The sequence below is a fragment of the Neovison vison genome, chromosome 8 (assembly GCF_020171115.1).
Source record: "Neovison vison isolate M4711 chromosome 8, ASM_NN_V1, whole genome shotgun sequence".
NCBI classification, from domain to species: Eukaryota; Metazoa; Chordata; class Mammalia; order Carnivora; family Mustelidae; genus Neogale; species Neogale vison.
The window spans coordinates 64814392-64839892 of NC_058098.1; the positions used below are offsets into that span (position 1 = coordinate 64814392).

Consider the following 25501-nt stretch of genomic DNA (forward strand, 5'->3'; position numbering starts at 1 on the left):
GTATTTGTTCAGCAGCATTTTCTATTTTTTTCTTTTTCTTGAAAACTCAAAACAATATTAAACTGTTAAATAGTAATTATAATAAAATAGTGGGCTGTGTTGGCAACTGCTAGTGTCATATATAATTTCAGTGTGCTGTTCCTGTAAGTGGTACAGGATCTCTCATGAGCCAGCTGGTTTATTCCCAGCTGCCTATGCATGCTTGGCTGGTTTATAATTCATTACTGTGTTTTCTTCAGAAATCTTAATGAAGTAGCTAGCTGTGGAAGAATCTGGACCCCTAACTAAAAATGACTTTCCATGTGGAAGGACTGGTAGCTATCATCGTGTTCTACCTTCTAATATTGCTGGTTGGAATATGGGCAGCCTGGAGAACCAAAAACAGTGGCAGCTCAGAAGAGCGCAGCGAGGCCATCATAGTTGGTGGCCGAGACATTGGTCTGCTGGTGGGTGGATTTACCATGACAGGTAGGTTCTGATGCCTCCGCTCCGTGCTGTCCACCCCTCCTTGGCTTCTCAGAGTGACAAAGCAGACCTTAGCCTTTGTCCTTTGGGGATTTCCTTTTGTTCACTGCTTATATATTTTAAAAATAATTTCACATTTATTTAAAACAAAGGTAAAATGGTTGCAACTCAGTAGTACTTGAACAAAATGAGTTTATAATAAATCGCTGGCCAGAATATCAATGAAAGGAATCTGGGCTATCTGGACAGTTGGTGGGTGGGAACAGAGTAAAAACAAAGAGGTGGAGAAAAGTGTCTTGGTCTTACAAGTTATACGATAAAGTCAGCGTCTCATCACGTTCACTAACACCGGCACAAAGTTGTGACTTTGGGTTGTCTTAAATGATGGATGTCAATGAACATTAACTCGTGATGGCTTTCAACTGAATAAATCAGTTAGGGGCAACACAATTCCAAACGGATAGATGCCCTGTTTTGAAACTTAATTCTCCCATTTAGTAAACTAATTCCCTCAGAGAAGAAAATCACATATTAGGAATCCACAGCACTGGGGAAAAAAAAAATTTCCAAGAACCTTGATATAAAAGGGGAAAAGCTAGGGTGTGTCCTAACAGAAATGCCCCAGCCAGCAACTGCAGCCCCACTCAAACCGCCTCTGGGTTCTGAGGGTCTGATGCCCCAACATGGTTCTGTTTAAGAGGTAACTTGCTTCTTTTTTATACTCCTCTTGGTTGTAGAAAATATTTCTGAAAAACAACAATTTACAGTTATATCTTTAACATTATTTGATACATATTCACTAACAACACACATTTCACTTCTGATTCTTATTAGGTTTTTAAACATTAGCAAATTAATTCACACTAACTGGAACCCTGAGGGCCCATTGGAAAATATCCCATCAGAAATTATATCCAAATGATGCCCAGTTTCAGGCCTGATGTGCTATTTAGGTGATTCATCTGTAAATGGAGTAGTTCACCAAAGCAATCCGTGAAGACTACGTCACTGCTGGCCATCTGAAACTTATCATATTCTAGAGTAGTTTATGGACTATAGGTTTTATTTTTCAGATATAAACATTTTATATTGTTTAACTCTGTCAACTATATATGGTTTTGTATGATCTTCATGAAATTCTTTATATTTGAGTACCATGAAAGGACTCTGGGGTTAAGTAAGGACACAGAGTTACGTGGTTAACAAGGACTAGAATCAGCACCAAACCCAGGTCTTCTGGCAGCCACGCCCTGAGTCTCCTGCACATTGCGCTACAGGCAGACCTCCAGCTGACTGCATTCCCTTTCTTTATAAAGGCACATCGTATGTAAAGAAGTCCTTTTTTACTCTCTGTTTCTCAGCTTTTCTACATAAACACATACATAGAGCAAATTGTATCATGCAAAATATTTTCTGTGAAATTTAATATGCACATTTAGATAAGTACAAAAACAGAGTGAGACTCATCCATAAGATGAGCCGGCATATACACTTCCGGAAACGTTGGTATACATTTCCAGATGTTGTTTCTCTTATTATCCACCTATTGATGAACAGTGTACACAACTTTACATCTTCATTTTCATTGTTTTTTATACCGCAAACATTTCTTCATTGCCCTAAAGATCCAGATGTGATACTGGCATTGGAAGGGAATTAAAACATTGTGATTGTACTCCCTTCAGGTTTTTTCTGTACAAAGAAAATGAGAAGAAAAACAAAATAAAACAAAGAAAGTTATCTCCCTCAAAAAACTGATGTAAAGAATAAATGAGCTGCTCTATATCAAAGTCTTTTATGACTGATTTTTTTCATTCTTATAATGTTCTATTACTCTGATTTAATGCTGTATCTACTGTGTTCATAAAGGTAATATTTTAGAATTTGTTCTCTCATCATCTAGAATGATGTAACAGTCTATTAAGGTATATAGAAAAATTTGAATCATAATGTCTCCTATGATGGGTCATGGTCTAGATCATTTTTTAAAGATTTTATTCAGTCTTCCAGGACTGAAAAGAATCGTGGTCAGTCTCATAATTCATTTAAAATACGAACCGTATTACCTAAACCTGGTCAGATTCATTGATTGTATATATTTGATAAAGAATAAAGTTTAAAAAATTAAAAAATGCGGATAGGTTGAAAGAATTCTTGTTCTCACTGGTGAATCTGACATGAAATATACAGACATGCAAAGCAAATTCTGGTGTAGAAGGGACAAGACTGGTAAAAATGTGAGGACTTTAACATGATAAGTAACCAAGTTGATAATCATTCAGTCACCGAGTTTGTTTTGGACAAGGGAGAGGAGACCTGCACAATGAAAAGTGATCACTGATAAGCTTTGTGCTCATAAGACCACTTACTTTATGCAATGAAACATTGTTGGCATGTTGTTAGCAGTTCCAGGTCCTGGCAGGATTCTGATTCTGCACCTGTGAGAATCATTTATTCAAGTCCCAGTTAGACACCCAGTGGAGGGGGCATCCCTATTTACTTTTATTTTTTTTAATTTTTATTTATTTTAATTTTTTAGTTTTATCATACTTTTTTTAAAATTTATTTATTTATTTTCAGCATAACAGTACTCATTTTTTTTCACCACACCCAGTGCTCCATGCAATCCATGCCCTCTATAATACCCACCACCTGGTACCCCGACCTCCCACCCACCCTGCCACTTCAAACCCCTCAGATTGTTTTTCAGAGTCCATAGTCTCTCATGATTCACCTCCCCTTCCAATTTCCCCCAACTCCCTCCTCCTCTCTAACTCTTATCATATGTTTTTATTAACACATAATGTATTATTTGTTTCAAACGTACAAGTCTGTGATTCATCAGTCTTACATAAATACCCAGTGCTCACTACATCACATACCCTCCCCAGTGTCCATCACCTAGTTACTCCATCCCTCCACCCCCCTTCCATCCAGCAACCCTCAGTTTGTTTCTTATGATTAAGAGTCTCTTATGGTTTGTCTCCCTCTCTGGTTTCATCTTGTTTTATTTTTTTGTTCTCTTCTCTTGATCTTTTGTTTTGCTTCTTAAATTCCACATATCTGTGAGATCATATGATAATAGTCTTTCTCTGATTGACTTTTTTTGCTTAGCATCGTACCCTCTAGTTCCATCCAAGTCATTGCAAATGGCAAGATTTCGATTTTTAATGGCTGTGTAATATTCCATTGTACATATACACAACATCTTTGTATGTTCATCTGTCAGTGGACATCTGGGCTCTTTCCTTAGTTTGGCTATTGTGGACATTGCTGCTATAAACATGGGGGAACACATACCCATTCAGATTACTACTTTGGGATAAATACCCAATAGTGCAAGTGCTGGGTCATAGGGTAGCTCTGTTTTCCACTTTTTGAGGAACTTCCATACTCTTTTCCAAAGTGGTTGCAACTGCTTGTATTCCCATCAACAGTGTAGGAGGGTTCCCCTTTCTCCGCATCCTCACCAACATTGATCGTTTGCAGACTTGTTAATTTGAGCCATTCTGACTGGTGTGAGGAGGTATCTCATTGCAGTTTTGATTTGTATTTCCCTGATGCCGAGAGATGTTGAGCGTTTTTTCATGTCTGTTAGCCATCTGTTTGTCTTCTTAGGAGAAGTGTCTGTTCATGTCTTCTGCACAGGGAAAGCCTGTTTAAATTTTCAAGAAGGATTATAATGAGAAAAAAAGTAATAGCATTTGTTATTTGTTAACACCCATGTAAAAGCTCCCAAGCAGATGAGAATGGATGATGCTTAGTGCACACTTGTCCACTATAAGGTTTTGTATATAAACTTTCCCCTTAAATGTGCTTAAAATTCCTTTGCAGGGAACTCTTTTCATGTTAACTTTTAAACAATAGTACTAACCCTACAACATTTTCTTCTTTGCTTTGTATTTGGATCAAAAGTCAGATAAATTTTGACATGAACACAATCGAGACACCTGTCTTTGACATATTATTTATTCTACTTACATTCTATGAGATTTCAGAAAACTTTTCAGAGTCAAGTTTTAGTTTCAATTGGATGACACCGCCTAGTATTCAGACTCATATATGGTAAACCAGCCTATGTTCCTTATAATCTTACACAAATTCTACAATGGATTCTTTAAAATATTTTGGCAATATTCTTCAAAGGATATAAACTATAAAGATTTAAGTGTTCCATTAACTTTAGCTTTATCATAATCAAATTCAAATAGAATAATCAAATGTGGTATTGCTTTCTCACTGAAAATGGTAAAGTTTATAGATCCTTCTTGGTCCAATCTTGTTTAACCAACATGTGTTTTCTTTGGTTCCTTGACCTCCTCTTTCAACTATTATGCTACAGATATTCTATTAAATAATACCTGAAGAAGATAGTATTTCTTATTATGCTTCATGAAATATCAAATATCTTACTAAAAGACCCAGATTAAAACAAAGAATGAAAGTAGTTATGCAGTCTACATTAAATACTAAATGCTATTTCTTATGCCTAAGTGTATGTTGGGTACTTGGGAAGGGGGAGGGGAAAACCCACTTTAGGACACCTTGGAGTAGAAGTGTCCTCTCTCCTTTAACAATTTAAGAAAGTAACTAATATGCTATGTTGGAGAACAGATCTGCCAAAATCCTATGTACTCAGGGTGTTTAAGAAGTGGTCTTATCAATAAAAATAAAATTAAAAAAAACAAGCGCATACACCCATAACTGCACACATGTGCCCTTCTCCATTCCCACCCTGCTCCACCCTGCCCTACCCCCTCTCCTCCCCCTGCCCAGGAAGGTAATTGTGATCAATGTGAGAAGATGAATATGATTAAAATAGAAGGACCTTTAAATAAAGAAACTTGACATCATGTTATGGAAGCTGGGGAAAAAAGTTGTACTACTATTGAGAATAGAAATTTTCATATATTTTGAATATAATATCAGACTTTGGGATATAACAATATTGTTTGAAAGTATTGATGACTAAATGGACTCAGAAAACACCCAGGGCATCACTGTCCAAGAGAAATACGATGTGAGCCATAAAAAGAATGTTAAGTTTTCTGCAAACCACTTTAAAGAACATGAAAAAATAGGGGAATAAATGTAAATAATAGAATGTATTTAACTCAATACATTGAAAATGTTTTCATTTCACCAGGTAATTAACACAAAAAAATTATTGAGGCAGCTTACATTTACTTTTGCATAGTCAGTCTTTGAAATCCAATGTGTATTTTACACTCAGAACATTTCAAACCAGACTAGCCATATTTTAGGAGCTCAATAGTCACAGGAGGCTAATGGGGACTGTGTTAAACTCAGCAGGTCTAGGGTATGATAGGTATGGTGGCGTCTTTCCCTCACTGTTCATTCTATTTCAGCCACCTGGGTCGGAGGAGGTTACATCAACGGGACAGCTGAAGCAGTGTATGTACCAGATTATGGTCTAGCTTGGGCTCAGGCACCAATTGGATATTCTCTTAGTCTGATTTTAGGTAAGTGAAAATTATACCTTAGTGACCCACCAGTAAAGCATAAAGAACAGGAGTACAAATAACAAGTGAAATAACAAGTCAAACTGTGAATAACTATTGTGAAAAAAAAAATGTTACCAGAGATCTCTCAAGTAGATGTTACCAGAAATCAGTAACACTATGCTTAAGATTATTTGATCCCTTGATTGTGGAATATGGTTTTTTTTTTAATCCTTTGATCTATGGCAAGAGTGAATTTCTTAGCACATGATTTTTTTCCTTTCAAAAATAGTATAGAGGTATCATTAACAATGAATCAACTTGAATTATATCTGAATTTCTTTTTGTAGCCACACTTAGGAAAGGTCAAAAATATTATATAACTGAGTTCCTTTTTTTTTTTTTGCACTTAAAATACATTCATTGATCGTGTGCTTAATCAGCGTCTGAATGCTATGCTTGGTGCTACAAAGGCATTTTCGTGAGTGTCACACCAGTCCATGTTGAAACCCACATGCCTTGGATACCATTCAGTGGTCCTTTGGATAAGTACAATGACAAACGTATTAAGAAATGCATGTTTGGTTGCTACATATGTCTTGGTTCTGTACTCACAGTATATTTCAGACTGGTTCTTCCACACATATCAGTGTTCTAAAAAAATTATTTCCCTTGAGAAATTATAGCATAGTAAAATGTTGGCAAAGACTATTACATTATGAATTTTTTTATTTTCTCATAAACACTTGTTTAATTTATTTTAGGTGGTTTGTTCTTTGCAAAGCCTATGCGTTCCAAGGGATATGTGACCATGTTAGACCCGTTTCAGCAGATCTATGGAAAACGCATGGGTGGGCTCCTATTTATTCCTGCGCTAATGGGAGAAATGTTTTGGGCTGCTGCCATTTTCTCTGCCTTAGGTAAGGACCTCTGCCTTTCTCTGGTTAACGGAACATCACATACCCAACTTTACTCACTTAAGCCACAGGCCAGGCCACCTGCATCCTCCCTTATCTTGATGAATGCAACCATCTCCGTGCTTATTGTGCATGGCTCCTCCTCTAGTCTACACATAGTACAGACTCATCCTTCTAAAATGCAAATCTGCTCAAGTCTCTTTACTGTTCCTTTCCAAACTTTTAAGTGAGTGCATAAAGCTTTTTATGACTTAGGCTCTGATTCCTCTCACTATCCCTCCCTTCCTTCTTCCATAACTCTAGACTTCACTTCCTCTCTTGCCTCTAACACTGTGAAAGTCCAGGTGCCCTCTACTTTGGACTTGTTCCCCCTCTGCCTTTTTGACTTCCACCTAACCAACCAGAAAATGTCCTTCAGTCTTCTCTTAGACCTCATTTACTCAAATCATAATCCTGACCTTGCTGGATGACTTTCCTGTGGGCTTCCCTAGGCATGTGGAATTCTCTTTTCATTGGACTTGTCACTTTGTGTGATTATGTGCCTGTTTATCTGTATCAAACCCAAAACCAACCTCACAAAAGGGATTATAAATTTCTTGAAGGCAGGATTTGTGTCTTGTTAATAGTTGTAATTTTATCACAAATAAATGAATGAGTGAGCAAATTATCTCTTTCTTCAAAAGAGAAGAAAAACAATGGTACTTCTTTTCTCAATGTAATACTAAAGTACTGAGTTGTAGACACGTTTAGGGATCTAGAAAATGAACTTAGACTCCAATTAATACTAAGGGACAGCCCATCCTGGGCTCACTGATTCTCAGCCCACATGTAAGGCTTAGAAAATGAGAGATTTCAGTGGCATGTTGGGAGATCTTCAGCCAGGCTTAATAACCTGCCTTTTGATCAAGGTGAAATATAAACCATTTCACTGAGCATTGATTTCTTTCTTGAAGATCAACATGGTTGGAAGTTCCACCACCTTCCTCAGTGAACTATGTGCATGTTTGACATACAGGTATCTGTGTGTTTCTCCCCATCATTTCTTCCAAAGGAAGATAAAGGGCTTCAGCCTACAGTTAGACCCCAAGTGGTCAAACCAAAAGTAAGATGAATGTCCTTCCACAGTATATATTCCAGACCACAAACTTGTCTACTGGCTTCAGTATTATCATCAGATCTGACCTCTATAATATCAGATATTTGTTTATGTTACCTTTCACTCCTTTCTTTTTCAGATTCCCATATAATCTTACCTTCTTGGTCTTCAACTGTAAAATGAAGGGATGATTTGATGTAGAAAAGAAGAGAGTTTGATAACTATAAAATACTGTGTAACTCAGTGGAAAATGTTGCACATTCTTGGTGCAATATAATAATACTCCACAGTTACAACTGTACTTATATCCTAATGAAATTATGTGTAAAAATATACCTCCCTTCCCACCTTGTTCTCATTAGCCAAGAAGCAATGGGTAGTTTATTTGTCATTAGTTTCAACACTAAAAAATGCTGATTTTAAGACAAGCTGCCCGCTGAGGTATTTTAAAAGGAGTGGGCTGAATAGCTAACAGAATACAAAATGTTCACTCTCATGGAATAAAGATCAATTTATATAATAGAGCCCTAAGGGGAGAATTGAATTAATAAACTAATATTTCTCTTTTTTAAAAAGGTTGGGTTTCTTTGTTTTGTTTTGTTTTTTTAAGAGAAAGAGAGCATGCGCAGGGGGAGGGGCAAAGGTGAGAGAGAAAGAAGCAGACTCCCTGCTCAGCAGGGAGTCTGCCATAATTCTCAATCTCACGACCCTAAGATCATGATCTGAACCTAAATCAAGAGCCACTCAACCGACTGAGCCACACAGGTGCCCCAAATAATATTTCTAAAGTATTTTGGAAATATAAACTTAACCTAAACTCTAAACTTTGCTGCAATTAGTTATTTTTGTATATGTGTGTGTGTCTATGTCTGTGTATGTGACAATATATATGTAAATATATATATATATATTGCTATATATATCCCTCTCTACATAGATGCATACACATCTCAAACAACATGCATAAAAACACTGCTGCTATTCCTCGAAATATATGCTCTGGTAAAGAGAATGTGCATTTTTAGATTAACATTTTCTTCAAAAATGATAGTTGGACATAATGCAAAATTAGTGTTTATTAGAAATAACTTGGAATGCTTAAGAATAGACAAATATAAGATCTATTACCACCTTCCTGTGAACATGCTTAGTTCACCACTGAACTTAGAGGAGAATTTTAAACTGTTTTTTTTGGCGTAAATGCACATCATTTATATACAATTTTTAAAAGATTTTATTTATTTATTTATTTGACAGAGACAGAGATCACAAGTAGGCAGAGAGGCAGGCGTGGGGGTGGGGAAGGAGGCTCCCCACTGAGCAGAGAGCTTGATGTGGGGCTGGATCCTTGGACCTGAGATCACAACCTGAGCTGAAGGCAGAGGCCCTAACCCACTGAGCCACCCAGGTGGTCCTATATGCATTTTTTTTTTAAAGAAAATACATATTTAGGAGTGCCTGAATGGCTCAGTCAGTTAAGCATCTGACGCTTGATTTCAGTCCAGGTCATGATCTCGGGGACATGGGATTGAGCCCTGCATCAAGCTGCACACTCAGGACAGGGTCTGTTTAGAATTTCTCTTTCCCTCTCCTTCCACTCTTCTCTCAACTCATGCACTCAAAATAAATAAATAAATAAAACCTTAAAAAAAATGTATGTTTATACTTCTCACAACTCAAATTCAATGAATGTTTATAACTTTATTTATAGTATGTTTATTTCTATGGTTGCATGAATAAAGTAATATTTCATAACAGATCTGGAAGTATAAACTTATTTTATTCACTACAAATGATGGAATCTTTAGAAAATATTTTTGAGAAAAAAATTTATCCCAATCTCTATAGTGATAGGAAAGCTGGTGACTTCTTTAAAACCACTAAGTTGCAACTAAATGGTAGTATTTACCAGTATCTAAATCTTTAGGATCCTAGTCTAGTGCTCTTTCTTCTATAGCATGTAGCCTCCCACCCCACCTTTTGGAGGTGTAGCATTAGTAAAGGTAAGACTTACCAATGGGTAGAAAATTAAACAGCAGCCCAAAGAGGCAGGATAATAATTGTACTTTTCAAAATTCATGAGATATGGCTTAGAAATGTTGTTATTAAAGGAGAAAACCAGACCAAAAGAATGGCAAAGAATTGCAACTAAAGTTTCAATATGAAGTAAATAATTGCAAGGGAAAAAAAGCTTGTTATGTTTCTATACAAAAATAACTCAATTATCCAAAGTTACTTCTAAATAATTGAAATAATTGACTGCATTCCCTTGTCTTCATCCTCCAATTCCTTACCAGACTTTTCCTTTTATTAATTATCTTTACTCAAGAAAATAATTTTGTTAACCAAATCCAAAGTACTAAGAAAAAAATCTTGAAAAGTATTTATATTGTTATCTTTGATATCATATATATTATTTGCCCCTTCACAAAATGGATTTTCATCTCTGGTAGGTTGCATACACTGTTAGCATGCAATTAAGGGATGGTAGCGGTAGCAGACCATAAGATTGCAATTAATGATACCCAAAAAAAATCACATATTTGTTCTGTGTATGTTAACATTCCTTAATTGCTGTGTTAGTAATATAACATACAAACTATATAACTTTGAGAACAATGGGAAAGGGTTTGTAAACCAGCAAGTGAATTCCAAACTGAAAGTCCAGGAACCATAGTGATCCAATTGTGCATTCCCTAATATTCTCACTGGAAATATAGATACTAACAAACACAATAAACAAAGTCATAACATAGGAAAAACATAAATTTTATTTATAAGGCAGATTTAAAACTCTGCTAAGGTCTGCTAATGAAAATTACTTAGAAAGATGATGTTAAAATCTAGCAGTGGGACTGGAATAAAATTTAACAATTTTATTATTTTCTTTTACAAAATTGTCTTAAACCTTGGAACCTTTTACCATCTGTTACCTAAAAAAAGCTAACAAGGAGGCACCTGGGTGGCTCAGTTGGTTAAGTATCTGAATCTTGGTTTCACCTCGGGTCCTGATCTCATGGGTCATGAGATCAAGCCTCGAGTTGGGCTTTGCACTCGGTGGGAGCCTGCTTAGATATTCTCTTCTTCTGCCCTTTCCCCTGTTTGCTCTCTCTCTATTTCTCTCTCAAAAATAAATAAATACATCTTGGGGCGCCTAGGTGGCTCAGCGGGTTAAAGCCTCTGCCTTCTGCTTGGGTCATGATCTCAGGGTCGTGGGATCGAGTCCCGCATCAGGCTCTCTGCTCAGCAGGGAGCCTGCTTCCTCCTCTCTCTCTTCCTGCCTCTCTGCCTACTTGTGATCTCTGAGTGTCAAATAAATAAATACATCTTTAAAAGAATAAAAATAAATTTAAAAAGCTAGCGGGGTCAGAGTTAATGCAAAATGGAAAATGGGTGATTGTGCTTATTTTGAGGATATGAATAAATACATTGCATATAGCTAGTATATATCATGGAATTTTAAAGTCATGTCATGGATTTTGGGTGTCCCACATGAACAAGTTACCAAAGCATCAATTTCAGAAAGAAAGAATATTTTTAAATATATATGTATTATATACATAAGTGTGTGTATATATATATACATAAATATATACAGATATGCAAGTTATAGAGATTTTAAGATTTTTATATGAAAACTTACATTAACTGTTATCATCCAATACATTTCATATGACATGGGAAAGTACCTGCTGTCACTGAACATTCAGTATATCCTTGAACAGAAAGTGGAATCCACTTGAGTACCTTGACTACAGAATTCTCTTGTCTGCTTTCTTCAGGAGCCACCATCAGCGTGATCATTAACGTCAACGTGCAAGCTTCTGTCATTGTCTCGGCACTGATCGCCACTCTGTACACGCTGGTGGGTGGTCTCTATTCCGTGGCCTACACCGATGTTGTTCAGCTTTTTTGCATCTTCATAGGCCTGGTAAGTGGAGCCAGTCACAGACTTTCTTCTTTTACTTTCTTCTCCTTCTTCTTCCTAAACAGTAATGTGGCATTTTATATGAACTCAGCAAAAATTAATAAAAATGTTATTTTCCATCATGATTAATACATAGTAAGTCATGTAGCATTTGAAATTTCAGATTTATCAGCAAATTAATTGGACAAAAAACTGTAGTCATTTTCTTTTCTTTTGACAGAAAATATGCTCTCAGTTTAATTCTTAGAAAGGTCTAGAGCTTCCTTTCCTTCATGCCTACATTTGAAGGAAACCTGTGTGTGCCCTTCCTTGAGTTTGAAGGCAACACATTTTACTCAGAGTTAAAATGTCACTGAGCAAGGAGCCCAATGTGGGGCTCAATCCAAGGACCCAAGGATCATGACCTGAGCTGAAGGCAGATGCTTAACTGACTGAGCCACCCAGGCACCCCCTGCATTGGTCTCTTAACCTTTCCCTGTAATCATTTTAATTGATCCATAAGACTGTACATAAGACAGAAATTATCCCATTCAAAAAACTGTGGGTTTCAATATTAACCTTTACTATTTGGGAGGGTCTAAAAACAAAGAAAATGTTTAATAATATAAGATACTAACAAGATTTATCATGTATTGCTTTTAAGTCCTAAACTAGATTATGTAATATATGTGTGTTTTATTCAGTAAAAAGTGCTACATAATTATGAGACATATTATTGATACTACATTAAAAGTACCTTTGTGTATTATGAACACATTTTAGTCAATGATGAGCCTTTGCAAACTCAACATCTTAAATGTGAAGACTGTATTATCACACATATAATAATATCCAACATCTAGGACATAACCAAAAAAATGGCATGAGCACTCCATGCTGGGCACTGTAGTGAGTTCATACACATGATTGTTATCCTGGCTGTGCAGCCTGTAGGGCCAGTGCCCTTGGAGAAAGGCCATGGAGAGAAGCTGAGACTGCACATCATGACTCCCTTCTCATGGATGATTAAACACCTTTTGAGACTTCTCTTTTTTCCTTTTTTTTCTCAGAATGAAAAGCTCTTTATTTTCGTGCTTACACTAGACAGAAATGAAAAATGAAGTCAAATCTCATATTCATTTTTTTTTATTTTCTAGCATCTTCAATAATGGGAAGAAATTTTTAAAAGAATGGACTACAGCTAAAATTACAGCTTAGCCATAAACTGACATATGCTAGCGATGATCACATTTCCTCTTTCTCCCTTAGCATCTATGTGCATGTCATGGAATCTCATTCACTAGTAGCTTTGTTGAATTCAAGTCAATTTAATTTGCTCAATGACTCCTATTTTCTTATTTTTAAATTGTGAGAAGCAAGTGGACAGTGCTGAAATTCAGAATTCTCCTTAGCATCATCATAAACTTCCAGAAATAGATCTCTGTTCGGAACACTGGAAGCAAGTTTGGTTTGGCAATGACAGATCTCTTAGCTGATGTACTTGGTATTTTAAGAAAGGCAATGCTGTGGCACCTGGGTGGCTCAGTCACTTAAGCGTCTGCCTTCAGCTCAGGTCATGATCTCAGGATCCTGGGATCAGGCCAGGGATCAGGCCCTGCATCAGGCTCTCTGCTTAGCAGGGAGCCTGCTTTCCCCTCTCTCTCTTCCTGCTGCTCTGCTGGCTTGTGATCTCTCTCTCTGTCAAATAAATAAATTTTAAAAGAAAGAAAGAAAGAAAGACGGACAATGCCAGGGGATGATGCTATTTACTGATGATATATGTAATTTCTCATTGCCTTTCATGAGACCAGAACTTAAAATACATGGGACTATAAATCAAGCATGCCTGCATAAAGGTGATGGGACAAATACCTGTGCGGACAGATGTTAGAGTGGTTTTCTTCTACGAAATGTGACTAAACTGATGAGGAATCGAGTTGTCTTGGTTACTAGTTAAGAGACAATTGACTTGACTGAGTAAAAGGCCAAGCTTGGTTTGTTTTCCAAGCTGCAAATGGCCTTACATGCATACATAATTAATGAATCAATTCACATCTTAAACTATCTCCTTTTCTCAAATTCTCCAATTCTGTTGATCTTATCACCATCCTTGGAGCTCCACCACTGTAAACTTAAAGTTCATCTGTTCATTTTCTCTCTCTGATCTCTTCCTGCTGTAATCCAAGGGCTGCTCAATCTCCCTTCAGAACCCTTTTCAGTACCAGTGTCTTTCCATTTCTAATATGATGGCTCTATTTAAGGCTTTTATGTGGGTCATATCAGTGCACCTACTATTTTTCCTGACTCCTCCTTCTCCTAAGCTCACTGTTTACATCTACGATATTAAAATGCAGATGAAATCTACTAAAATCTTTTTACAACTCAGGAGAAATGCCTCCAGTTGCTACAGAACAAAATATAAACCCCTTTGCTTTCAATTCAAATTTCTTGCCATGTGTTTATGTTTATCTATCATTTCCCTAAGCCACTCCCATGTCAGCACACCTTGTCATGCAAAAGATCTGAGGGCTCACCCCATACGTTCTCCTCTTTACCTTGTTCCACATAGAAGGCCTCCCCATTCTTTTCCTTATTTTTTATTAGCACTGGGCTCATCCTTGGAGTTTTGTCTTCCCCACCAAATTCTCAATCGGATCTTTCCTTGTCACTTTAATAAACGGACATCTTTCTCTAATTCAAAGAAAACATGAAAAGTTTATATATCGATATACTTCATGTTCTTAAACTTAATGTTTTCTTCCCAAAGGTTGGCTGACTGCTTCTATAACTGATAGGACATGGTGTAAATAAATGCAGGCATAGGAAATATGTTACTCTAACTTTTTAAATCAGAATTTCATGGCGTCCCACAAAGAACGTGATTCCAGGTTCTTCTCTGTCTGAACAAAAGGAAAAACTGAGCTGTGTGGTCTATGAAAAAATAAAATGTGTGGCAAAAGTCGTAGCTTAACTCTGTCACGCCCCTCTTTGGTTGCAGTGGATCAGCGTCCCTTTTGCCCTGTCACATTCTGCAGTTACTGACATTGGCTACACTGCTATGCATACCAAGTATCAAAAGCCTTGGCTGGGGACCATTGAATCATTTGAAGTCTACACTTGGCTTGATAGTTTTCTGCTGTTGGTAAGTAATGCCCTTACCTGAGGACTGCAATCTCATTTTTCCTAAAATCAAATGCATTTTTAAGATTTAAGGCTTGTATGTAAATTTCACCTACTGGCTCACATCTCTTTGTGCATTGACTGCTTCTTGTTGGAAGATGGGGCCACTTACTGTGGCAGCTGACTAGTGTCAAAGTGGAGAGAAAGTGAAGCCTTAAAGGGAGAATGTCTATGGTATGATGTATGGTGCATCCATATTTCTGTTGTGCTGTAAGTCAGGAGCAGCATGCCCTACCCCCAGAGACTTCCCCAACCTGGGGCCACGCCATCTGAAAGTTTTAATCTGTATTTCGGAGTAAGTAACCCATTTAGTCCCTAATTACGGATAAACAAATTATTGTCAAAAGGCCTTTAGTGCACATAGAAGTTGGGAAAAGAGGTGTCATTCAAGAAAGATGCCAAGAAAGAAGCGCTGGGAAGTCAGAGACAGCTTAGGAACATGGGGTGAAGGTGTTGCTAGCGAGACGTGGGCAGAGAAACAATAAAGGCAGATCACAGATTGACAGAAGAGGGGAAAGCCTAAAGAACCTGCCAGATTTTGTGATTCTGCTAACTGGAGGGGTTACTTACAAAAATAAAACATTGTATTTAATTTCAAAATAAATAGATTAATGTTTATATCAAAGTGAAGGGGAAATTATTTTTGTTTCCTTTTTAAAGGGCTCACGATATTTTGTGATTTCACTTTGTATTTGTTGTACTTTGCTAAATTTCAGCACTTAAAGTCAATGTGTCTGTCCCAGTAGAAAAATTCCTGGTAAGGGGCGCCTGGGTGGCTCAGTGAGTTAAGCCTCTGCCTTCGGCTCAGGTCATGATCCCAGGGTCCTGGGATCGAGCCCCACATCAGGCTCTCTGCTTGGCAGGGAGCCTGCTTCCTCCCTCCCTCTCTGCCTGCCTCTCTGCCTGCCTTTCTGCCTACTAGTGATCTCCATCTGTTAAATAAATAAATAAAATCTTAAAAAAAAAAAAAGAAAGAAAGTAAAAGAAAAATTCCTGGTAAGAAGACAGGAAAACATGTAAACAGGTTGTTTCCAGTGGTGGGGTGAGGGCAGAGCTTCTTTCCCAAGGATTGTTAAGAAATGTATTGGCTGATACTTTTCTAGAATGGATTATAATTATGAATTGAATGGAGAAAGGAGTTAAATATAACACGTATGTGAAATTATATCTGCATGGCAGGGTATATTTATGATGACATGGAGGAGATTATGGCACTCAGGGAAGATAGGTAGTCTGTTGATAATCACACCCTTGTCTGAGAGGGATTGAAATAAAGCATCAAGACCCTGAAGTCATTTTCTCCTACACTACACTTTAGTCCTCAGATTTATTAATCTTCAAAATAATGTATTATATCCAATGACTGCTAAAGTTTCTTCCATCCCCAGAAAATTATATGGCCAAGTCCTGTTCATTCTTCAAAATGTAGCGTAAGTGGTAGTGAAAGTCGATGTTGAATGAATGAGTGAGTGAACTGTAGAAGTATGCCTCGAAATGTTTCACCAAGGATCTCGATCTTCCAACTGTCTCCCTGAACTTCCATCCCCTGGCCTGTTGTGGTGGCCCTTCACAGTCTCCATGTCGCAGCCCACCTGCATCTCACTTGTCCTAATCCATCTTCCACCTTTCACTTCAGGGCTTCTGTTTGTCCGTGAAGGTCAGATTTTACCTTTCTTACAAAGCTCTGATGACTTCAATGTCCAGAGAGTTTGGCATGTAAAATTAGAGTGTTTCAATTCATACAGACATTGAAATTATTGGTGAATATTCATTGGCATAGAAAATGTTAGTGATATTCGTACAGTCCTGACTTGTAATGGTTTGACTTAACAGGTTTTCAACTTTGCAGGGGTGAGAAGGCGATAGGATTCAGTAGAAACCATACTTTGAATTTTGGTCTTTTCCTGGGCTAGCAGTATGTGGTATGATCCTCTCTCGTTGTGCTGGGCACCAGCAGCCAGCCACAGCTCCCAGTCAGCCATGAGGGTGAACAACAGATACACTGACAAACATTCTGAACCCATACACCAAGCTGCTATTCACTTTAGGTATAGTATTCAACGAATTATATAAAATAATCAAGACTTCATTATAAAGTATCTAACATTTATGTTAAATGACTTGCCAAACTATAGGCTAATGTCAGTGTTCTACGCACATTAAGGTAGGCTAGGTTGAGCTATGGCATTCAATAGTTTAGGTGTATTAAATGCATTTTGGATTTTGACTTCAGATTTTTTCAGCTTACAATGGGTTTATTGAGATATAACACCAACATAAGTCAAGGAAGATCTATATTGATTAACAAGTTACAAACCAAAGGGAAAGTTTTGGAAGAATATAGACTTGAGGCATGGATTATGAATTTTAGAATTTCTTCTTTTACTTTTTTTTACTTTTGAACATGTATAGCTTTTATATGAGGAGATTATCCTGGAATCAATACATGACAAGCACTCTCAGCACAGAGGTGGAAGTGATAAACAATACATCCCAGAATTTAGAGCCCAGTGAGCGAAGACAGGCAATTAAAGAAACAGCTTCAGTACATTGGAATATGGAAATTCATACACCAGTTCACTCATTCATATGATAAGTATTTATTGAACACCGACTCTAAGCAAGTCAAAGAACCATGGCTGTAATCATAGGGAAGGCATTCCTCAGCCTCCTCTTTAACCACTCCTTAACCTTTAATTAAACTAAAGAAACAGTGGTCTCAGCGCTGCTTCATTGCTTTTTATCTTCTTCCTTTTTCACACTGAATTCTCTGCTAGGTGCTCTCTTCTCTCTCCATCTCTACCTTGTGATACCCTCTCAATGCTTAAGAACTGACTCCATGTCAATTCTGTAGGTTTCCCTGATTACTATGCAGTTGTCCTTCCTCCCACTTTTCCCCCACCTCTGTTAACCCTAATTAATTAATTGTTCTCAATTTTCTTCCCATTCATACATCCTTATAGAAGGAAAATAATTACATTACAGTTCACTGTCTCCAAAACTTTTATGATTGCATATCCTCAATAAGAATTTTAAGCATACTCCTGATGTAGGTATGTGTAGTTATGAATTACTTATACATAGTGTACTAATATTTTATATCGTTTAATTGGAAAAGTAACATGTAAGTATGAGGTAAAATTGAGTATAAATAGAAATTCTAATATTTCCTTTGATGCTCTTTATATTGTCTTGAGCACCCTGCACACCCTGCTTTGGAAAATGCTGCATTTCATTGACTCTTCCAGTGAACAGGGAGCTCCAGAGCAAGAACCATTCCCCTCAAAACCATCATACTACCTGGTCCAGAAATATTTATTGGGTTTTATTAATTCAAATTAAAGTTACTCCTTTCAGAATCTTAATTTTTTAAAAATAAAATTATGATGGTTAAAACCTCCAGGTAAAAGCAAATTGAAGGGTTCTGGATAGTTGTAGTGCAGTTTGAAGTAGGTAAATTAAAGAATAGAAAAGATTGGGCTATGTAATGATGAAGGAAAAAACTTCAGGAAATTCTGCGCAGTTGAAAACAGGACAACAACGTGATTGCAGTTGAGGTGTTTGGCAGTAGGACCATTTATGGTACATAAGAATCATACATATGACTATTGTGAATGTGACTATTAAAAAATCTTATTTAAAAATCCTAATACATATTGCTCGGCTCCAATTCATTCTGAGTCTCTTTTGTTCCCATGCAGATGCTGGGTGGAATCCCATGGCAAGCCTACTTCCAGAGGGTCCTCTCTTCATCCTCAGCCACTTATGCTCAGGTGCTGTCTTTCCTGGCAGCTTTTGGATGCCTGGTGATGGCTCTACCAGCCATACTCATTGGGGCCATTGGAGCATCAACAGGTATATCTCTTGCAACTCCACTAACTGACCCACTGAGATTTCACTGAAATGACCAATTACCACCCAGCTACCCTCCCTCTCCCACTTATCCTCTTACCTCCACTTAGTTGAATGTTTCTCATCATATTCATATAGAGACCTTTATTATAGCATTCAAGTAATTGTATCATAGTTCAGTGTCTCCAGTTTTTAATGCTCTCCCCACCAGTAAGACATATGTGAGCATACGCCTTCATGTTGATATACTTATCAATTGTGTATATGTAATTCTGTCAACAGTGGTTCTCAACAAAAGTACACATTGACATCATCTGGGGAAGAGAAGAGATGCTTTAAAAAATAGCTCTTTCTATTCTACCCCACAGGGATTTTATTTTAATAATATAAGGTGGAGCCAGAGACCAGGGTTTTTTTTAAAACCCCTTGGTTGGTCAAACTTAACCTGATTTGAAATCTACTGGCTTAGAAATTTAATGACACCTAAGGACCAGTTTGAACTTGAGATTTTCGCTTTACATTTGTAATTGTTTGTTAATTAAGAGTTTTCTTTCTTGGAGAAATAAATCAATAAGTGTGCAGGTAAAGGTAAAATTAAGGCACTGAGACTTAGGGAATAATTTATTCAAATTTGGTAAAGAGAGCATTGTAAGATGCTTATCTCCTAGTTAGCCTCTATGTAAAACATTTTTTAAATCTCACCATTAATTTAATTGAAATTGTTAATTATTCCTGACTCTTACATATCTATGCTACATAACTTCCATGAGCATTCATGAAAATACATCACAGTAACCCGAATTCAAAGAATTCCTGTAGGTAGATATCATTAAAACAAACTAAAGAAGTTTACCCCTCACTCCACTGTGTTTTATAGAGATGATACAGGGTGATAAACTCACAGCTATTTTAATTTTCAATTAATAGAGCTACTTACTGGATTATGTAACCCTTACAAGAGCAGTCATGGTTCATAGTGTATATTTTCCATTCCAATTGTTCCTTCATGACATAAGCAAACACTTAAAAAGATGACTGACAAAGGTGATTGTGTGCCTTTGAGTAAAAGATAGCACTTACGTCACAATCAGAAAACAGATCTGACTTCTGTGTGTGTGTGTGTGTGTGTGTTGTAGGACAACAGACAGAAAAAAACCAATGTGAACTCTGTTTCTTTCTTGGATTGAGTACACATTCTTGGTTGTTATTTCTGGCACCATAATAGTCTCAATGAATGCTATAAAATTGGCTTCAACAAAGGGTAGCTTTGAACAACCATAGTAGAAAATGGAGGAAGAAAAAAGTGGTAAGATCCAAGGGAAACAACTCTTATTTGCTCCTGGAATTATACCATCAAAGTTCAGCAAATAAAAAAGGAGCAATATTAATGTACATTTAAAGATTCCATTGTATTCTTCAGTACACAATAGTATGAGTAAACAGTACTGGGTGTTATACCCAAACAATGAAGCATGGAACACTACATCAAAAACTAATGATGTACTATATGGTGAAAAATATAACACAATAAAAAAAGAACTATATATTCAAAGATAAACTTATTTTTTTGTTTGTTTTCACCATGATTTTCTCTATCTTGCATGGTGCACAAGATATTTTTGTACCCTTTACAATAAAATCTTAATGGCCATTTTCTACTTAATAAGAAAAAAAAACAGATTAATTAGCACAATGCAGAATTGCACTAGCTAAAAAGCCAGTTTGAAGATGTAATTTCTTCTATGAATTCTAGAGTTCAGCAGACCAACTCATCATAAAATGTAAATAATTTTATACCTTATTTTACTAGTGGTTCAACTCAGATTCTGTTGAAAAAGAATAAATTAATGTTGGTGAGTCTTTGGTAATGGATAGGTTTGTATAAGTCAAAACACTAGGGGTTTTGGCTGCATTTAAAAGAATAATGGAAAATTTTGGAAAATAATGCTGACAGTGTTTAATTGATCATGCAACACCTTCAATTACAATAAAAAGACATAAACTTTCTTAAACAAAAAAAAAACAGTGTCTTATTTTCCTTGTAGTATCAATATCAGATATATAGTTCCTAAGTTTCAAGCTTAAAAACTTGAAAGCACATTTTCTTATTTTATTTTTTTCAAAAAACCTTTTATAATTTGAAGAAACTACATGTTGTTTACTTTGGCTTTGTGGTTTTAAAAAACATTTTCAGACACATATATATTATTTATTTTATAAAAATGTAGTGGTTATACAATTTATGTATGTAATTTCTAAATCAGCTTCACATTGTTACTTTGTGAGATAAAATAAACTGGTAACACTCTGTAATAAAATTTTACTCCAAAGGTTAATATATTGCACTAACTTTAATTTGGTGACTTCCCAGACTTGGCAAATCGTATCATCATTCAGACCTACGCTATCAGAATCTTTCAGGATATTCTGCATTGTAAGGCATGCCTTAATGTTCATTAAGGCTTGTGAACCACTGAATGAATCCAGTGATGATTCTTCTTTCTACTTCTTGCTTTAATAAAATCAAGCACTTGCCATTTTCTGCCCATTTCTCTCTCATCCTCCCAATGTCAAACTTGCTTTTAACATTGTTTTTAACAGCCTGGCCTACAGACTTAGAGATGCGCTGCAAACTGTTGTCTGGGCATCTCTGGTGCCCATGCCCTCCTGTCTCCTTGAGACTTTTTCTATCTTTTATGTTTTGAGTCCCTTTACACAGATTTCCAAAATCCTTCTGAAGTGCAGTCTCACACCTGTACTTTCTACTCAATAAACAAGGACTTTCCTTTATCTACCATGCCCCCTGTTTCCAATAAGTGGAATCCAATGCAAGAAGGAATTTAGTTGAGGGAAAAATAATGCTGAAGGTGCTCCAAAACCAAGTTTATATACAGGAAGAGGATGGGTGAGAATATCTCCACTATTGCCTAAACATTAATGCATGTGTGCCTGTGGACTGGATCACTGAGTGTCCTCTCACATCTCCAACTGGTTGAAGAAACACTCCATGCTTTTGTCTTATAGCATTTGTGTTCTGTGATTCTGTAAAATTTTATGTCATAATTACAGAAGAGAAATAGGTAATAATTAGGTAGATAAGTAGGTAGAAAACTGATGATTGAAGGATAGATAGGCAGATAGATGATAGATGATGACTGATAGATGATTAGATAGATGACAGATAGATAAACAGATAGATAGATAACAGGTCGTATGGATAAGGCTAAGTGTACCCAAACCCATCAGAAGCCAGGATTATATATAAGACAATGGACTTCCCACCCACTTAGACCAACATACCTAGTTAGATTTCTAGACCTAATTATAGACTTCTCCTCTAATTAGACTTATTAATACATTCTAAATTTCAAAAGCTCTTAGTAGATAGGATGACCCCCAGATGGATAAAGAATATACATTTCTTTGGATGTTTTTATATTTGTTTTTTTTCTGTTCAACAGACTGGAACCAGACTTCATATGGGCCTCTAGATCCCAAAGACAACAATGAAGCGGACATGATTTTACCAATTGTTCTGAAGTACCTTTGCCCTGTGTACATTTCTTTCTTTGGTCTTGGTGCAGTTTCTGCTGCTGTTATGTCCTCAGCAGATTCTTCCATCTTGTCAGCAAGTTCCATGTTTGCCCGGAACATCTACCAGCTTTCGTTCAGACAAAATGTAAGAATGTTTTTTTTTCAGACATAACATTATTGTTGTTGTTTTGTTGTTGTTGCTGTTGTTGTTGTTATCACCTTTATATTTATTGTGTCTGTAGTATTGTATATATAGTAATATCCTATATTAAAATCAGACCCTAGTTTGATTAAGCACACAAGGTTAAATAATGCTGAATTTTATTTAAGCTGTACATAAACATTTTTAATGCATGTTATCATTCATGTTCATATGGAAAGGAACATATCAACACTAGTATTTTTTGAGAGGTACATTCATATTGCTATAATTTACATTGCTTGTCTTTCTAATGAAAGTGTCATGAAACCTAAAGTATCAAAAAACTTTGAGTTTAATCAAAGTTAAAAAAAAAAAAGAACTTGAAGCAGAACATAGTGAGCAAGTTATTTTGTGGGCATTTGTGCAGTTGAACTCCCAAGTCTACATTGATAAGAAAACTGCCTCTCGGTGTGATTGACCTGACTGAATCAAGTCGGTGCAGAACAGCACTGTTGTGTCACTGAGGAGCCAATAAACCTCTTCACCTTCCTCCTTCACTAAGGCTTTGTCTTTCTCTAGTTTTTTAGTTTTTCTAGGTCATAGTGAACAAAATGGTCCCACTTGTTTTTAAGGTGGCTAGACTTAAAGATGGTGGGAATCCCAGGAGACAGCAAGCAAGAGTGGGCTGTGCCTCCTCACAGCCACCTAGGAATTATTCCTTAATATGTAAACTCCTTTATGTGAAGACCTTTCTTGCATTATTCTTTCCCTATGACGGCACAGTAGCTCACGCCCCTCTCCCATGCATATTCAGGGAAACATGTAGCTGCCCGTGCTTCTGCACATGGCACACAGAAACCCCTCCCAAAGGCCCACCAGGGAGGCCACCTAGATGGCTTACTTCCTCTGCTGTGGTTTAGGCTGATTTTGCCCACATTGAACTACATGAACCAGGGTAACTGTTTAGACCAGTTTTAAAGCACAGAGAGGCATCTCACTCTTCACCTAAATGAACCAATGCACTGTGTGAAAAGCTGTCACTGTGGCAATTTCTTGCAGGCATCAGACAAGGAAATCATCTGGGTCATGCGAATCACGGTGTTTGTGTTTGGAGCATCCGCCACAGCCATGGCCTTACTCACGAAGACCGTGTACGGGCTCTGGTACCTCAGCTCAGACCTCGTTTACATCATCATCTTCCCCCAGCTGCTCTGTGTGCTCTTCGTCAAGGGAACCAACACGTACGGGGCTGTGGCGGGTTACGTGTCTGGCCTTTTCTTGAGAATCACCGGTGGGGAGCCATATCTGTACCTTCAGCCCTTGATCTTTTACCCTGGCTACTACTCTGATAAGAACGGCATATACAATCAGAGATTCCCATTTAAAACCCTCGCCATGATTACCTCGTTCTTATCCAACATTTGCATCTCCTATCTAGCCAAATACCTATTTGAAAGTGGAAGCTTGCCTCCCAAATTAGATGTGTTTGATGCTGTTGTCGCAAGGCACAGTGAAGAAAACATGGATAAGACAATTCTGGTCAAAAATGAAAATATTAAATTGGATGAACTTGCCCCTGTGAAGCCCCGACAAAGCCTAACTCTCAGCTCCACGTTTACCAATAAGGAGGCCTTCGTTGACATTGACTCCAGCCCAGAGGGGTCTGGGACTGAAGATAACGCGTAACAACCCCCATTCAAATTAAATACTGCTTTCACAAACTGAGTACCACGGAAGGCTAGTCCGGGAGGGATGGGTTGCTGCATATAAAAAATATACTTTAAAAGTGAACAGCATTCAGGAGGACAAAATCCATATAGAAGTGCAATTGCACAAATGCAAGCCAAGCGAGAAGGAAGCATCTGTAAAAGCAACAGCTTGCTTTCTCATCAATATTTCTCATCCTCACTTGATTCTGACTCTAGTTAGTTTTCTTAAGTATTCAAAATTGAATTAAGCCCCTCTCAAAGAACAGAGGGCCAAACAGAGTATTTATCTTTATTCTGAAAAAAAAAAAAAAAAGTAGATAAGAAAGAACCAAGGAATCTAGGTGGACTTGATCAAGACCTTGTCTGCTAATGCACTAGTAGGTCTAATTTATTGTCACAGCGAAGCCAGGAGAGGAACTTGCCATCACCCCAATGAATGGTGCAACAAATTAACCACTGATTGTCCTGATGTGATGATTAATTCCTTCTTTCATGTTCTTAACTAGAACATTTGCTGAATATGCAATTCGTTTCTCTTTTTGTAGTGGCATGTATTATTCTGAGCACAGACAAAGCAAACACATAAAAAATATTGTGTTGTGTCATTTCTTGAGGTACAATGTAATAGAAAAGTAGACTCCATCTTTGTAGAAGAGCACTATCTCCTTGGAGTGTGTCTAACAGCTACCATATGCATTGAGACACGTACCTGGAGGATGGAAGTCATGATAATTCGCAACCTGAAAGGAGTAAATCAAGAAGGCCATTAAGCAGAAAGTGACAGGAGGAAGAGTGGGTTTTTACCTTCATCTGAAGCTTTTGTAGTTTTGCTTCATGACAAAAGAAGTAATGTCTTGGCTTCCTATCCTAACCTGGTACTGGAAGTAAAATTGAGCCATATAGAAAGTGAGGTAGCAGCATAGCACCAGTTAAAGTTAATGAGAGATAAACAGCACCTCCTGATAACACTAAAAAAACAAAACTCACTTAATTTTGGACATTCATTCATGAGGATGGTTTAGTGTCAAGAGAGTGACTCTGCGGGAAATCTTGCAAAAGCCGGTCTTAGGTACTAGACAAATCACCACTACGGAGAGTAGATAGTGAATTTTAAAATGCAGAAGAAAGCAGAAAGTAAAAATAAGTCCTAAGGGGGAAAAGCCATCAATTTTAACATTTGGTGTCCACATAACTTTCATGAGGTTGGTCATTAAATATTACTTTTCTCCTTTTCTGG

The 25501-nt window shown here is 37.1% G+C and overlaps 1 protein-coding gene across 1 annotated transcript; it reads left to right on the plus strand.

The window, feature by feature from the left end:
* Nucleotides 1–290: 290 nt before the first annotated feature.
* On the plus strand, nucleotides 291–24330 carry SLC5A7 (solute carrier family 5 member 7). Its single transcript, XM_044262433.1, has 8 exons — nucleotides 291–468; nucleotides 5835–5948; nucleotides 6692–6847; nucleotides 11723–11871; nucleotides 14846–14989; nucleotides 18729–18882; nucleotides 22341–22558; nucleotides 23615–24330. Exons 1-8 carry the CDS (start codon nucleotides 291–293, stop codon nucleotides 24239–24241), a joined length of 1740 nt encoding a protein of 579 aa, XP_044118368.1. The 3' UTR covers nucleotides 24242–24330.
* Nucleotides 24331–25501: the final 1171 nt, after the last annotated feature.

Bases quoted from the DNA above. Each gene is read 5' to 3' on its own strand.
- SLC5A7 (XM_044262433.1), top strand. From the start codon at position 291: ATGACTTTCCATGTGGAAGGACTGGTAGCTATCATCGTGTTCTACCTT. The intron at 11,872-14,845 runs GTAAGTGGAGCC...CTTTGGTTGCAG, and splicing joins TTTGCATCTTCATAGGCCTG to TGGATCAGCGTCCCTTTTGC. The intron at 22,559-23,614 runs GTAAGAATGTTT...AATTTCTTGCAG, and splicing joins AGCTTTCGTTCAGACAAAAT to GCATCAGACAAGGAAATCAT.